Below are 16247 nucleotides of genomic sequence, written 5' to 3' on the forward strand. Positions count from 1 at the left end.
CGCATCGTCCGTCCAACCTGGCAGCGCGCAGTGAAATCCAGCGAAGTGGCTCGAAGCTGCTGCTGCTGCTGCTGCTGCTGCTGATAGCTGCTAGCTGCTACATGCACGGCGTTTCTGTCGCAGGAAGAACTACGTCATCAAGCTCGCGTCGCTCCTTTCTTTCCCGTCGTGATTTTTCTGCAGCGTCTACACCATTAGGCTCCCCGCTGCCCTCTGCAGGATGAATAATGAACTGCCTCACCGTTCGTTCTTCCGGATGACCCCGGTTCACAGTGCCGAGGCACTTGTAGTCTACTTTACTTGAGCATTTCCTCTCTCTTCGACTTTGTCAGATGCTTCTGCTTCATTGGATTTCAGAGGCAAAAGTTGTACTTTTCAGATTGAGATCTTTACAAATATATATGACAAGTTTCTAAAATACACCCCGTTATTAAAGATGAAATGTGCGTGTCTTGGCAGCGTCTAGTTGTGGCGAGAGAAAATGGATGTAAATGGATGTAAACCTTTTCCATTAACAGCCTCACGACCCCTCATTTTTATCCTGTGACCCGCTGGACGGGGGCCCGACCCCCAGGCTGGGAGCCACTGGGCTAAACTACCGAACGGTGTAATGACGTAGTTAAAAACCAGCTCCCCCTTGGCCACCAACAACAGTAAAATGCTCCTTGGCGTTAAAATGGTGCGTCTGTATTAACTAATCAATGAATTTTATTAAGTCATCACAAGTGCCCCTTTTCTTCTGCAGAATGAGCAGAAGTAACTTTTGTCCAGTTACCTAAACGTTTACTTAAAGCGTCCTCTGTCTTGCGTCTAACCACTTGGCCCCCTGGGACCTGTGTGCGTGGTAGGTAACGGATCCAGGCCTTCGGCTCCCCAGCAACCCCACTTCACAGCACATCGCGACCAGCTTTGAGCCAAACGCTGAAGATGTCATTAACAAGAGCCGATCGAGCTCTTGACAGGGTACCGGCGTGGCCTGGTATCGTGTCCTTGTGGCCTGGACTCCGGCCAGACCCCGGTCATCAATCCAATGACTATGGACGTGACATCGTTTAAAAAGACTCGCAGCTCCACGCTGACTTCAGCACGTGGTGTGACTCACGGCTGCGCTTGGACTTTAGCCGTTTGCTTTTGGAACGGCTTGATATGACGGAGGGGATCCTCCGATTATCACATTCCACCCGTCACTAGAAGAAGGCCAGCGCCTGCCGGTCTTGACTGGGCACTTCTTTGAAAAACCTAGAGAGGCGAGCTCATCCGAGCTCCACGCAGCCCCGTTGAGTCATGGGGACTTCTGGTGTTTGTTTAGAGTGACGGTCACGTGGCGGTAGGTTTCTATTACTGGAAACGAAAGTCCAAATGCGGGGGCTCAACACTACGTTGTTTACAGCAGCACAGAGGTTGAACATTAATGAGCTTTATGGTGCCGCGCCCGACGCAGCGGCCTACATTAAGAGCAGAAACCAGACTTCACTTTAGAAAACTACTGAGCCCCGGCCGGACGATGAGGTGAGTCGCTGCTTCGTGGTGTCAAATCTGGCCACAGCAACATCATTAATATGTCAAATGCTATGGATCCAAAGACACTGATTTGATTTTGTGTAACTGATGGAGTTCTACATGCCTTTTTTCTCTCTTCCCTCTGTTCTTCCCTTGCTTTATTTTCTTCCTTTGTTTTTAGTTTCTCGCTCCATTTCTTTCTCTTTTCTTACCCCTTTCCCTCCTTTGTCCCTTTCAGCCCCTCTTCTTCGGTTGTCCCCGTGTTGCCCTTTATTCTTTACTTATGTCCTCACCCCCCCTTCACTGCTTTATTTGCCAATCACTGTTTCTTTCTTCCTTTGTCCGCTTATGTTCCTTCCTCCCTTTCCTGTGTCCTCTTCTGTTTTGTTTTTAGTCCTTCTCTACTTCCGTTGTTCCTCCGTTATGCCCTCATTTTCGGGTCCCTTTCATCAGTTTTCATTTCCTTTTCCTCCTCTCCTTCTGTTCTTCCCTCCATATTTATCCTCCATGATATCCTCCTTTCTCCTTTCTGATACATCCCTCCTTCATTCACTTCATTCATTCCTTATTTCTTTCCTTCCTACTCATCCTTTTATTGTTATTTAGTCTCTCTTTCTTCCTTCCATCCCACCCTCTTTCTTTATTTCTCGTGTAATTTCCTTTTGTCTATTTCTTCTCTCCTTCTTTTCCCCCTTGCTCTTTCTCTTCCTACCTTAAGATGCATGTTTCCTCATTCGTTCCTTACCTTATTCACTCTTTCGTCGTTTCCTTGTTCGTCCTTCATTCATTGTTTCTCACTTTTCTTCCTCGCCCCCTTTTAGCATCCTTTCTTCAGTTCTTTCCTTTTTTACTTCTCTTCCGATGGCCTTCCAGCCATCCTTATTACATGTTACATTTATTTCTCCATTCTCATGTTTCCCACCCTCATTCGCTTACTTACGCTGTGTTTCTTCCTTTCTCTCCTTGCTTCATTCTCTCAGTCCGTCTTTCTGTACCTCTTTCCCTTGTTTTTTTCTGCCATTTTTCCTCCATTCTTTCCCTCCCTCATACACTTCTTCCTTTCTGTCCATTCTTTGTTCTGACTTCCTCCCCTCCTTCCTTTCTTCCTTCACATGAGATGAACAGTAATTATCCAATCATAGCACACCACAGAGCACATTATATCACTGTGCTCTATATGTGATTAAATATTCCTCCTTTTTATCCTCCCTCAGTGCTGCTCAAAGTGAAACAACACTGGAGGCCAAACTGGAGGCCCTGCAGTGCCACTTCACCTGGGATCTGGTCCCCAGCAGGTCCAAACTTTTCCGTCTCAGGGACAAGCTGGAGGACATTGGCACCGAGGAGGGATACAGCTGGCTGGGTCACATTTACAACCTGCAGGGGTACATCCACTACCAGCTGGGGTCCACCGACGACGCCAGGAGTTTCTTCAGCAGGGCTGCAGAGGCCTTTTGCCAGATGAGAAACACCGTCTCAGACGAGGGTCCCTGGTTGGTGGTCAACTACGGGAACCAGGCTTGGCTGCACTACCATCAGGGCGAACGAGCAGAGAGTCAGGCCTGCCTGTCAAAGGTCGACGCCCTGACGAACGAATACCCGTCTCCGTCGCAGGACGAGCTCCATCCGGAGATCTACGCCGAAAAAGCCTGGACTCTGATGAAGTTCGGCAGAGAAAAAAAGCTGCTGGCCGCAGGTTTCTTCCAGAGAGCCATCAGGATGCAGCCGGACATGGTGGAGTGGCAGACCAGCCACATTTTAGCACTAGTAAATGGCGTTAAACACAGCGACAAAGGGCTGGAGCCCGACATCTTGGAGAAAATGAGAATCGCCAAGGAACACGATCCGGAGAACCTGTACCTCGCTGCTCTTTATCTTGAGGCATGTGCCGCCAAAAGACAAAAAATTGAAGATGAAGCACGTGAGTTGGCCAGAGGGGTTTTGAAAATGCCTGTTAGCAGCTACAGTGGTATCAAACCATTACTAAAGCTGTACAGAATGTATATATCTATGGATGAGGCTATTGATTTGGCAGAAGAGGCCCTGGAAAGACATCCAGATGAGCGTTACCTGAAGAGGTGTGCTGCAATCTGCTACAAAATGAGGATCTTTTTACAAAGGGACAGTCCCCTAGAGCACAGCATGATGGAGAGAGCAATCAGCCTCTACGGGGAAGTGATTTCACTTTATCCTGATTCTTCGCTTAAGAGAAAAATATCTTTTGCAAACATACATGCACAGTCAGGTCACGGCCAAGCTGCAGCTGACCAGATCTATGAGGAACTGCTGAACAGTAATCTGGATCCTAAAGGAACACAGATGCTCTACAACTACTATGCAAAACATTTACAATTCATGCGAAAGGAGAGCCACAAGTCGATAGAATACCACATGCGGGCAGCGGCGATACCGCAGAAGTCCTTCTATCGTGAGAACAGCATCAGTATTCTGGAGAGGATTAGAGGAAGAAACAGAAACCGAATGTGTGGAGAAATAGAGGAGTTTCTGGCCAACCTGAGAACCTACAATAAAGAGGGAACGTTTAGCGTACTGTAACATCGTCGGATCGGAATCCAGAATAATGGAAAAAAATCTGTACACACTCATTACCATGATAGATATACAGATTTGGAAAACCCGTGGAGAAAATATTTAATTACTCATGTTTTTGTTTGGTAATACCCAGCCATTGTTTTTCAAAGCATGAATTAAAATGTATTTCCGGGAAGAGAAACAGTCTAATAACCCTAAGAGTCGCGTCTCATAAATATGAGATAAAATGTCATAATTTTGAGTCAATTTTATCAATGTAGCCCAAATAGCAATTCACAAATGCACCTCAAAAGCTTTAACATCTATCCATTGACTCTCAATTCAAATAAGGAAAAAATCACAAGGATAAAATCATAAGGGAAGTCAAATTACCTTTGAATTAAAGCCCCTAAAAACATGTTTTCTTAGTTAGATTTTACTATAAACTCTTCTGACAAAAGGTGACAGAATTTAATCTGATGAAATATGTGCGGTTTGTTTACATTCGAGTTTTTGACTGTTAAACTGTCAATAAATTGTTATTATAGTTAATAGAAATATATAAGGAGGTGATTTGTCTGAACTGTAACTTCAATTGTTGATGATTTTTTATTTTTATGAAATAATGCGTAAAGCATCTATAATAAATATTTGCATATTAACAACTGATCACATGACAACTTGTGTTTGAGAGGGGGTTGCTCATAGTGATGAACCAACAGAGAATCACCACCCAACTCTGCAGTTCCCCTTTTAGCGTCATTCAGCTCCAACCTCTCTCTCCAGGACCTCTGACGGTGCCCTGTGGTATCTGACACCGGGACGTCAGTCATCCAGGTCATGGTATATCCAGAAATGCTGGGCTAAGGGCAACGGGACTTGTTTTAAATTCCTGAAGACCAGGCGCAATGTTTCTGACCCTGAACTTTGGACTCAAAAGCAAGGCCCTCGGGATAGGCAGGTAACGGCCAAAAGGCCCTTTGCTTAGGTCAGGCAGGGTCGGTAACAGGCAGGCGGTCAGAGAAGGCATACAAATCAGGTGAGGGCCAGGCAGGCAAAAACCGGCACAGGCAAAGGTCAAGGTCGGGTAGGCGAGAACTGGTGAACGGGCTGGAAAGCTTAGACTACACAAGTATAAAGACAATCTGGCGGGTCTAGTATACACACTAAGAGGGTAATGAGGCAATGAGCAGCTGTTTCATGCAGGTGGCGGGAAAACTGAGGTCGTTTCAGGGCAAGGCGGAGCGGCAGAGTCTGCAACGGCAGGAGATAAAAGACGACAACAACAAGAGGAAGGTGAGAGGACGTAGGGAGAGGGGGCCGACGTGACAGCAGGAATCTGAAACATCCAAAAGGCTTCCTCGATCCTGGTGGGGAGTCCTTCAGAGATTGAGAACCTGTAAGAATCTGAAGCGAGTCCAGTGGTCTTTGACCTTGCACTTCTTGATAGATTGTAAACCAAGTTCCCTGTAACTTTAAAAATCTGCATTTTGAAAAAACGTGAAATAAAAATCGGTTGGATACTGCTGTGTGACACTTCTGGACCAAAGTCCTGGACGGACGGATAATCCAACACTGCTTCTGCTCAGGGCAAAGGTTTTTCTTTCAGAACACACTTCAGGAAAAAGGGATGTTACATGTTTTGTCAGATCTTGGTCCAGTTTTCTCGGGTGGCACCAAAGGACTATTTTGGGAAGACTAGGTTAAAATTTTATTGGCCAGGTATGTTGACGTAGACTCCAGCTGTCTATAGCTGTCAATAAACTTTGCACGTTGCACCAAGGAACAATGTGTAAGGATGCAAGTAAGGACATACGAAATAAGAAAGGCTATAGAGTTAAACAGTTTTTATTTAAAATAACCTTTTAAGACCAAGTCATTCAACTTCTTTTTTAATTTCTTTTTGTTGTCAAATCCACATACGTTTCAAATCATATTGAGACAAACGCACATCATCCCGTCATTACAAAACACTGCAGTAAAAGACGCAGAGCGGCTGATCGTTCTCTGTGGACTTCTCACTGTGAGCCCCACTTACTCTTGTCCTTTTCACGCATTGTCTGTCTTCCTTTCAACACGGCTTTTCAGCTGTCATGCGCTTTTATACAGGGGCTGGTGCCCCTCATCTAAACGAAGGCACTGCAATGAGACACAGTGCAGTTTGATCACTCACAGCTGGCACCAGAATTATTTGTCTACATTCACTTCCTCCTCGTTCATTCCTCATTTATGGAAAATGTCAAAGCAAAACAAAACTCATGACATAACATCAACCGAGTTCTTGGTGGCTTATTTTACTGAGGCTATTTCAAGTTCCGCATACGTTTGCTCAAGTTCAAACTTTTGGTGTCGACGTAAAGGAGTCAGTGTGGACTGGACAGACAAGACAGTGCAACTGACAGATGGAGACATCCTGTCAAACCTTTCACCGACTGATCTCATTGGTTGTAGACTTAGAGCTGTGGCAGCTGAGTTCATGTTGTCAGTGCAAAGACAACACGCGATGGTACTGAATTCAATACAAACCGTCCCTGCTATCATTGTTTTCATTATCATGAGAAGAAACAACCATGGCTGACCTTCACGTGTTAACGACAGACAACGAGTTTACATCGTGTCTGTTTTCTTCGAACTACGGAAAAGGAGACTTTAAACTCTAAAACAATGCGTGCTGGGCAGTCTGTTGATGTGCGGATGGCGTAGCGTTAGTACCGCCTGCCTGACTAGGTAAACACCATCACTGAAAGGAGCGTACGGATGTTTTGCCTGTTTATGATGTTCCGGATGACCAAAAAAAAAAAAAAGGAAGCACATGCGAAGCAAGCTGCGTGATAATTAAGCATGATTAAGGGCGGTGTCAGGAAGTACGCCAAAACAATGTCTTGACCAGGCAAAAGACAACCCACATATTACAAATGAAAAACCACCTGCTGTGCCAAATTCTTTCTACTGTGAAAATTATTACAAATCACCTAAATGATATTCCACAAATGTAATAAAGGGAGAGAGATTGTCTGATTATTTTTTATCAACAACGAAAATGCATATTGATCAGTACCATATAAATGATCGAAAATCTGATTTTCTTTTTTTTTTATATGATTGATTATTTTGCTGAAAAACTTCTTCTGGTTTATTGCCAAAACTCTAATACATTTAAAAAAAAAAATACAACCAATCAGTCTGTGTCAGTGAAGCTCTAGCTCGGGGCAGGATGGGACTTTGGTTTCTGATCTACTTTTGGGTCCCTTGCAATATTCTGCTATACCTAGAATTAAGTCTCGCGTGCCCTCTGAACGATAGAGGAACTCCGAGCAGTACTGTGATGGGCTGTCTCAGGCGCACGCCAGATCTGTATTTTTATTGCTAGATAGATGACTATTGAATGGACCTAACCTAGCTTGCTAAACTGTTATTCTAAGTGGCTGCTGCTGCCTGCAGCTGTGAGTATGACTATAGAAATGGGATGATATAGTGTTGGCCGTCGCTGTAACTGGTTGTGGCCTTAGCAATGGCTTTGCATTGGATTACATCATAGTTTTTATATGTTGGCGTGCTTGTAATGAAGCTTCTGTATTCTAGAGCTCCTACTGTTGGAGTTGGGCCTTTTTGAGTAAAGAGCAGTAAATGTATCATGTGAAGGGTCACACCATCCCTCCCTTCTGTAGTATCTGCAGACCGTCTCCCTACGCTGGCAGTGTATTATAACTGGACGGGACCGACACGCTAGCTGTTCTTGTGGTTCAGGAGGGATACAAAAACATTACGAGGAGACGGAGACAGGCATTCAATGTGTGACCCTAAGATACATTAATAAAAATAAGAACTAGAGAAGTAGAAAACTGAACTGTATGGACAAAAAGCCGATACATCTGGTATAAGTAAGCAGCGATGCAACACTCAAAGCTGCTGGGTACCTTCTGTTGGCTGACCAATTGTTTCAGCTCTTTTTTTCAATACATAAAACATATTTATAGACCAGCTATTCACAGTAGGGCTACAATTTATTATTAATCTGGCAATTATTTTGTGCAATCTCAGGCTTATTCAAGCAAATATATGGTGCAGATAACGTTAGGTGACCTGAATCTTCAGGTTCACAGGTAGCGAGAAGCCAGCAAGGAGACTGGAGGGACAGGAAGGCCAGATTGTAATTCCATAGTTGACCACAGATGTCCTTCGCTGTCTCAAAATATACCAATCCAATATATCAACTGAGAAATGTTTGCTGACCAATGGTAATGTAAAAAACTGGGCAGACCTAGCCCACCCTTCGATTTGGATCTCTTTAATCATTTCAGGTCCCCCTTTGTACGTTCGAAAAAAATCACTTTAAAATGTTGTTTGAAAAGTGCTTTAAATTAACTTGTGACACAGATTCCTAAATTCGTGAAGCATTCTTGTTCGCCTTTAAAAGGAAATTTGTTATAAGAAATCAACTTAGCTACCTTGTTGACAGGAAATAATGGGCTTTTAAGAGAGATTTAATTTGTAGCTTTAGAGATTTCCAAAGAGATTTAGGAGGTGAGAAAGACTATTGGTTGGGTCTGTAATATAGAGAAGCAGGTCATCTGCATACAGTGATAACTTGTGGACTTGTGGCTATATATGGTACATGACAGTTTTAGGCTGTGCAAATCTATACTGGACGTACATATTTAAACAACCAAGTGATGCATATTAGACACTGTAAAAAAAATGTTTTTAACCATTCCAGTCTCAAGTCTTTAAAGATCATTTTGCAGAACAACAAAAAGAATTTTCAGACCAAAACACCACAGAGTTCTGATTTGACATTTGTGCTGATCATTATACTGAGTACTTTTCTCCCCACTGCAGCTGGAGCACTTCTGTGTCTTAACTTGCGCAGATGAGGTCTGTTCTAGCGCAGCACTAATGCCATGTTCCTCAGAGACGATGCGTACAACTGCCTCCATTCAAGGTAGCCTTTTCTTCATGCCAGTCTTTTACTTTTCAGTGAAATACATGTGTATCGAAGTTATATGTGCTTTCGATCGACATTAACAAACTGCACTATGACCCTGTAGCCACTTCACCTGGGCCGCAGCGATTCTTCTCTGGGTTTGCGTCTCCCTCCCTGTGTCCAGCCACAGGCTCTCAGATATTCTCAGCCAACTTGGGTTTTCCAAGTGTTGTTGTATCTGCTAAGTGCTGCAACATAGATAACTGCAACTCAGAAACTTCAGCTTGTAAGTGAAGATAGATAAATTTCTTGTTTAAGATAAGGAAAGATAAGCCAAATAGGAACTCTTCTTACATGTTCTACTTTCATTTTGTGACATGTAAATGTTCTCTCTCCCTCAAATAAATGATGCCGTTCTTTTCTGTTTCAGTACCTTTTGCTCAGCCAGATAACGGACTACCGTGTTTCTCTTGTAACCCCACCACCTCTCAGTGCACCACTCAATTACAGTGTAGGGGAGCGGAAGACGGCTGCTTTCAAGCAAGTGGTGAGTCTTCGTGTTACACTGTCTCCTAATCTGTTGTACAACTTCAAAGTATTTCAGACAAAGTCTGACTTGCGAATTCTGGAAAATCAACCAGTGGAGGAAAGTAATGAAATACATTTACTCAAGTACTAAACTTTAGGGCAATTTGAATTCACTTTTACATTTATACTTGCATTATATTTTACTTTACACTTCTAATCTGTTACGTTACAGGGGTTAAACTTTTCCCTCTAGCTCGTTCCTTTACATATTAAGGTTTTATGACAGATCATCTTACACGTGACCAGTTACAAATTTGTAACAGTGATCCAATTAGGACTGCATTTAACAGTTATTTTCTCAATTAATAATTTATCCTGTTAAGCAGCTAGAACATGAGAAAGATGCCCTTCACAATTTTCTGGAGATAAAGGTGATGGTATCAACTCTGTTGTTTTGTCCAACCAAGAGTCCAAACGAAGAGATATTCAATTCACTATCTAATGTAAGACAAGGAAAAGCAAAAAAGCCATTAAATTGTACAATTTCTGCTTGAAAATGTACTTAAATGATTATTTGATCATCAAAATAGTTGACCATTAACTTTCTTTTCAACTTTCTAGGCAATTAACCGACTAATCACTGCAGCTCTAAGTAAAATGAAGTAGAAAATATATATAATAACAGAACAGTCTGAGAGGGACCATTCTGGATGAGGACCACACATCTGAAAACATCACTGTTGGATGTGGTTGGATGTGATCAGTGATGTCACCAGGTCCTGGAGTACACCGGATGTCAGCGTAACCAAGATTTTCCACATGACTCTTCTTGAAATAAGTTAACTGACGACAATAGAGTTTTATAGTAACACAGTGATTTTTCATCTACAGTGACCAGTGGGGCCCATCATGTTTCCAGCCTTTGGCTGCGCACCTACGAACCTGTGCACAGCTGCCACCAGCCTGGGAAGCCTACTTTTCACGCAAAAATCTTGCCGCCACCATCAGTGGACTAACCTGCTGTGGGACCAGTTTGTGTAATGCTGTCACAACAACGACCTCCGCCCCCAAAAACAACAACGACTGCCCCGACGACAACACCCTCCGCCTCAGCAACACAATTGGCCACAACTACACATACTGCCAGTGACGCCTGTTGAATCGGACTGGCCATGATCCACCTGCTGCTCGGAGTCCATGTCTTTACCCTCTATTAGAAGATGGAAAAAAATGGATGAAGCACCTTTGAAGCCACCAGGAGGTCTCTGAAAGCTCCTTTTGAAACTTGGGTTTATTGCTCACTCACTTGTCGCCAAATTGATAATAATAATTGAAGAATTGGGCCCCTTTTCTCTAAATTTTTTTTTTTTTCTTTTCGTGAGACTTTAATAAAACCCAAAATTTCGAAAAATATTTGAAGTGCTGACTCTTCTGTCTGACACAAATTGGGCTTGCACAGTTGATGAAGGTGACAAAATATGGAAATGACCATAAATTAGTGTTATTACACCAAATAAGGAAATGCATATATTTGGTATGTTATAGGGGCGATGCATGAAGAAACATGATTTCATTTTTTTTTGTTTGGCAAAAAGTCTTTCACAGACAAAGAAATCTACAGTGTGTTATCCTACAGTCTGACACGACTGATGTTTTGGGGACAAGTAGAGGCAGTAAAACACTGGAACATAAACTCAGCAGCGAGGCATCAGTCTCATCACAGTAAGCGTTTATTCCACAGATCAGAATGAATAAAAAAAACACCGAACATATAATCCACGTGACTAACAAACAGCGAAACAGGAGCTCTTTGGCTTTAAACTGCAGCTTCGAGTGTCACACACCTGATCCATTAAGTTGACTTTGACTGTAAAAAAAAAAACATAGTGGTGTTTTAATCAGTGCTTTCAGAAAGCAAGTAGGATTTGCTTTCGCTGTGTGAAGTGAATTGAATGGTTTGTTCTAACGAAGCCGGATCGTACGAGCCACATAAACGTGTTCAGTCCATCCCTTCGGTGAAATCTCGAGCTGCAGATCACTGTGTAGCGAATGGCCTTCAAACGAGGGGGCTAAAGCTCTTCTTTCTTCTTTAGGATGATCTGCCGCACCATTTCGGCTATTTTTGGTCGGATTTCTTTGACGGAAACTTTTGGTCCCCATGCGTCCACCACTTTGCCATTCACATCAATTAGATACTTCCAGAAATTCCAGTCAGGCTCCTTGCCAGACGACTCTGCAGAGGATGAGAGAAGAAGAAAGAAGTCAAAGATTCAAAAGCATCCTTTCAAACAGGAGTGTTCAGTATATTACAGTGTTTTCCATTTGGGCTTCCGCCCTTCTTCCTAACGTTCTTCTGTTGACTCATTCTTATTTTCTTCTTCCCTTCTGTTTTCTTTCTTGGCGTCAAGACCAACTGGAAGCAAACAGATCGTGACACCACCTCTGCCCTTTCTCCAACATCTCAAACAGCTTTGTGTAGAGCGGTATTCATTTTCATTGTTTTGTCTTTTGTGTAGATGTAATCTCTCAGAAGGACGGATTTTCAGGACCTGCAGTGATGATCTCCTTCCCCGCAGACACGGACCCACGCTCGGTAAAGACTAAACCTCCTGACCCAGCGACGTTTCGTTATTTATCTCTGTTTTGTCTTTGTTTCCAAATCACTGCAGAGCTTCCAGGCAAAATTTTCTCGTATTTGCCAAAATAAATAAATAGATAAATAAATAATACGATTTTAAAATTTAAAAAACTACGATGCTTCCTTTTTTTCACATCACCGACCCCTCCCACATCCCTTGCCATCCCACAATGCCTTGAGAACTGATCCCGTCCCACGGAAGATGGGCAGGTCGTGTCCCATCAGTGGCTCGTACTTCATTCTTTTCACTTCTTCCTTTCTTGCGTCCCATCAGTTTTTCTTTCCTTCTTTTGTTCGCTGCCACCGTTTATTCTTTTTTCTTTCGCACTACTTTTAACAGGTCTCTTCTCCTGACAACTCTTCCTCCTGCTTCTTCTAATTTTACAGCTTTGCAATAGCACAACTTTTCAATTCATCAGTTCTCGATTCGTTTTTTTTTTTAAATATGCATTATAGAATTTTAGTCTTTAAAGGACAAGTGTTCCGTTTTATGAAGTCTCACACCTTGGCCAAACCCAGCTTCCCTCTGACGCAGTCGACCAGCACAAAGACTCTCTTCCCCTGCGGTTAAGCCTGTAACAGCTGTGTACGTGATGTCGGTATCGGTGTGTTTAGTATGTGCGGTCCGAGCTCTGTTCTTCGTGTCACATTAATTCTTGTCATTTCCGAATATCTAACATCTATTCCTTGTAATGATTTGATGTCTTTCGGGCTAATCGGCTCAATTGAGAATTGACCTTCGAGCGATTCGAGAAAAGACACTTCACATCTCACTCACCGACGAGGTACTTGTAGACATTGTTGGCTCCCGTTCCTACGACGGCGATCTTGCTGAACAGGGGGAAGGAGACGCCGTAGACTCCGCGCACGAAGCTGTCGATCTCCTTGTCGCTGCCGGGCTCCTGCTGCCCAAACTGGTTGCAGGGGAACGCCAGCACATTGAAGTGATACGGCCCAAAGTCCCGCTGGAGCTGCTGCAGGTCCTTGTAGTGTTGCTCGGTGAAGCCGCACTCGCTGGCTACGTTCACCACCAGGGACACCTGGAGCCAGAGAAGCGCACTGTGAAACGCCACAAAGACGGTCCTGACCGTCCCCCCGACCAGCAACCAGCAGACAGCTGTCCACATCTGTGCGCATCATCTGTTAGTTTGTTAGTTTGGGACCATCAGTAGCTGGAGCTTCAAAAGAAGCTTCAAAAGAAGCTCCAGCTACTTTTTAAACATTGTTTTACTATGACGGTGTTTTTTACCCCACGAGATACTATGATCTTTTCCCTCTTGGTCTCCTCCATGGTCATGTACTTTTACTCAAGTGCTGTACTCAAGTAAAACTTTGAGATACCTGTACTTTATTGGAGTTTTTCCATTTAATGCTACATTAAATATATTTATTTTATACACACACACACACGCACACATATATGTATATATATAATATATAGAAAATGTGGAGCCAGAGGATAATTGGTGTGTTGGCCTGTACGGGTCCACCCGTACTGGTGAAGGGCGCGGAAACAGCTGAGTATGGTAGCGAGGGGGTTACCACATGTTACGGCTTCACGCCTCGCGGGCCGGTTGGGTCGCCAATGCTTTGAGTCCCCCCCCCGTCCCACCACAGACCGGCAGCAGTCTGACGGTCCCATCGTCTACTGCTGACACCTAGCGTCGCGCTGAAGCAACTCCGGGTCGGGTGGACCTGAAAACGAATCGCGGAGGTACGTTCATTATCACCGAGTCCCGACTGGAGGGCGCGCGGTGCACTGGCCGCAGAGCGTTGAGTAACTGGGCCTGGAAACCGCGTAAATGACGAGGCCTCCGCGTGAGGAGACTGGGGACAAGGGGAAGGCTACACGGTTCAGTCGGGAGGGAAAGCGTGGGCGTCCTCATGTGAAGTAAACGTCCCTTCCACTGTCGCGTCAATACCGTGTCTCCCCCTAATGAACACAGTTTCTACCTTCCTCCGACCTGTTCGCATCCAGGGACAAAGCTGACCTGCGCCGAACCGCGCTCCACCGGCCAACCGCACCGAAGAAACGCCGCCCTGCGTGCAAACACGCCGGACGGCACGGCGACGAGGCGGTATGCGGGCCGGGGTGTACTCGCGCGGCCCCCCGTCCCCTCTCTGCGCTTTAACCACACAGCGAGGGGAACGAGAAGCTCGACTTCCGCCACCCAGCACTGTGCCCCCGCGAACACCCAGTATTCATGCAAACACTCCACGTTTCGTCCATTTCTCTTTTCCTCTCCCTCGTCCCTCGTCTTCCACGGCACCTACGGCGGGAAGCGGCAAAGCGGTTTAGCGCGCCCCGGATTCAGACAGCACGACGGGACGACCCGCTTGATGAGGTCGTCTGTATAAAGGGGTTAGAGGCTGCGATGAACGGCTCTGTTAATGGTGGGTAAATAATCTGCTAATGCCTAATAGGTCAGTTGTAAGCCATCATTAGGAGCAACTCTTCGGGGTTGCCAGGTTGTGGAAAACCCTCCTCCAGCACAGACGCTTTGCTCGTCCTCTCAGCTCTTTCATTCATCGGGGAGACCCCTTTAGCGGACTCTCTGACCGCATGTCTCCCCCGGGAAAGTGCCACGGGACGTCTGGACCATAACACATGTACACACATGTACTGACGCCTGAAACGTCAGACTTATCATGGTGCAACCACGAACTGACACACACGCGTAAGAGCGTGACTGCCTGTTGCCCCCCCGCGCAAAACAAAGCAGGTACGAACGCGGAGAGAAAAAAAATACACGAGTTGCGAGATGCTGATGCTAAAGGTCTGTTTTTAGGACATTTTGAAGCGAAGGAGTCCCGGTTCTGTTGTTAGAAGGGAGACCGCCGTGCGCCAGTGTCGGTAGTAAACTGCCCCGTAGTAATCCAGCTGTGGCAAACCACTGGTGAATACTTCTGTCAGTCCGCCGTGGCCGCAGTCATTAATAGAGGCTGAGGAGATTTTTCACTTTTTCCTACGAGTCATCAGCAAAAGTCAGCCGGTCGGTTCCAGGGCGACCCGCCAAGTCCGCGGCTGTAACTGTGGAGGAAACGGGCAGTTCGTGGACGGAGTTTGGTCCGGACGTCCTGCGGCGCTCCTCCGGGAGAAAAGTGCTCAAGCAGTCCTCTGGAGAGGTCTCTGGACGAGGACCCTCCGCAGCCTTCTTATCGGCGGCTTATAACGGACCCATAAAGCATTTATCAACCATCTAGTGCATCTCATGAGCCCTTCACAAAGGCCGCCTCATCAGACAGTGGTACCGAGGTACCCCGTGAATGGAGAGCCGAGTTAAACCGTCACCTACAGACAAAACCGAGTAAGTTCAGTCTCATTCAGTGACTCCGACGCGCTAAATAAAGTGGGCCGCAGTCCCGGGCGTCAAATCGATCTACCGTGGGCGGACCGGGGCTGACCCGACCGAGGGACCCGGACCTGGCTTGAGTGGGAAGCGCTTTGAAAACGCTACGAAGCTGCTGCTGCTGCTGCTGCTGCAGGGGCTCTGCAGGCCTCTTGCCACGTAGGCCAGCGGGGCTGCGAGACGGGACATCCCGGGCGGGCTACGGTGGAACCGATCCGCAGCGCTGCTACGTTAGTTACACCCACAGACCAAGTGTTAAGTGGGAGACGCAAAACCAACAAGCCAGCAAGCAAACAAACAAACAAAGAAACAATTTCCCATGCAACGCTCATTCATGCAACCGGTCGACGGGCAGAGACTGGTCCCAGTACAGACACTGGAACATCACCGGTGTAAACTGTTAAACTCGGCTGTGCAGACCCAGACTTACCGAGCCCCGGTATTTTTCCAGGGACACTAACTTCCCCCTGCTGTTGACTAATTTAAAAGTGTAAAAGTCTTTCTGTTTGCTCTCAGTGAGGCTGAGCAGAGTCAGTAACACGGCGAGCGCCCCGAGAAGCATCTTCACGGTCAAACTGCCAACGCAACAGCCGGGGGAACTTCGTCGAAACTCCCCCGCCGGTGAAGCTGGAGACAGGGAGCACAGCGCTTCCAGGACCGGGCGTCCCTTTCAAAACAAAAGCCGCGCCGACCGCTTGGGCGTCCGGAAAACCGAGCGGAGCTGAAACGATCCGGCAGCTCATCGGTTGGTTAAGTAGTGGCAACATGTTTGATA

At 45.6% G+C, this 16247-nt stretch overlaps 2 protein-coding genes across 2 annotated transcripts; one reads left to right on the plus strand and one right to left on the minus strand.

The window, feature by feature from the left end:
• The first annotated feature begins 1180 nt into the window (after positions 1–1180).
• Positions 1181–4643, plus strand: LOC120790820 (interferon-induced protein with tetratricopeptide repeats 1-like). Its single transcript, XM_040128702.1, has 2 exons — positions 1181–1509; positions 2715–4643. Exons 1-2 carry the CDS (start codon positions 1412–1414, stop codon positions 4054–4056), a joined length of 1440 nt encoding a protein of 479 aa, XP_039984636.1. The 5' UTR covers positions 1181–1411; the 3' UTR covers positions 4057–4643.
• A 6572-nt stretch (positions 4644–11215) lies between these two features.
• Positions 11216–16116, minus strand: gpx7 (glutathione peroxidase 7). Its single transcript, XM_040127977.1, has 3 exons — positions 15903–16116; positions 12901–13162; positions 11216–11717 (listed from the first exon to the last, which is right to left on the minus strand). Exons 1-3 carry the CDS (start codon positions 16032–16034, stop codon positions 11554–11556), a joined length of 558 nt encoding a protein of 185 aa, XP_039983911.1. The 5' UTR covers positions 16035–16116; the 3' UTR covers positions 11216–11553.
• Positions 16117–16247: the final 131 nt, after the last annotated feature.

Source organism: Xiphias gladius, chromosome 6 (assembly GCF_016859285.1).
Source record: "Xiphias gladius isolate SHS-SW01 ecotype Sanya breed wild chromosome 6, ASM1685928v1, whole genome shotgun sequence".
NCBI lineage: Eukaryota > Metazoa > Chordata > Actinopteri > Istiophoriformes > Xiphiidae > Xiphias > Xiphias gladius.

What these genes read in the sequence shown, in the direction of transcription:
- LOC120790820 (XM_040128702.1), top strand. Translation starts at nt 1,412, where the DNA reads ATGAGCTTTATGGTGCCGCGCCCGACGCAGCGGCCTACATTAAGAGCA. An exon ending in AGCCCCGGCCGGACGATGAG is followed by an intron (nt 1,510 to 2,714) that starts GTGAGTCGCTGC and finishes ATCCTCCCTCAG; the next exon opens with TGCTGCTCAAAGTGAAACAA.
- gpx7 (XM_040127977.1), bottom strand. Translation starts at nt 16,034, where the DNA reads ATGCTTCTCGGGGCGCTCGCCGTGTTACTGACTCTGCTCAGCCTCACT. An exon ending in TGGAAAAATACCGGGGCTCG is followed by an intron (nt 13,163 to 15,902) that starts GTAAGTCTGGGT and finishes CTCTGGCTCCAG; the next exon opens with GTGTCCCTGGTGGTGAACGT. An exon ending in TGTCTACAAGTACCTCGTCG is followed by an intron (nt 11,718 to 12,900) that starts GTGAGTGAGATG and finishes CATCCTCTGCAG; the next exon opens with AGTCGTCTGGCAAGGAGCCT.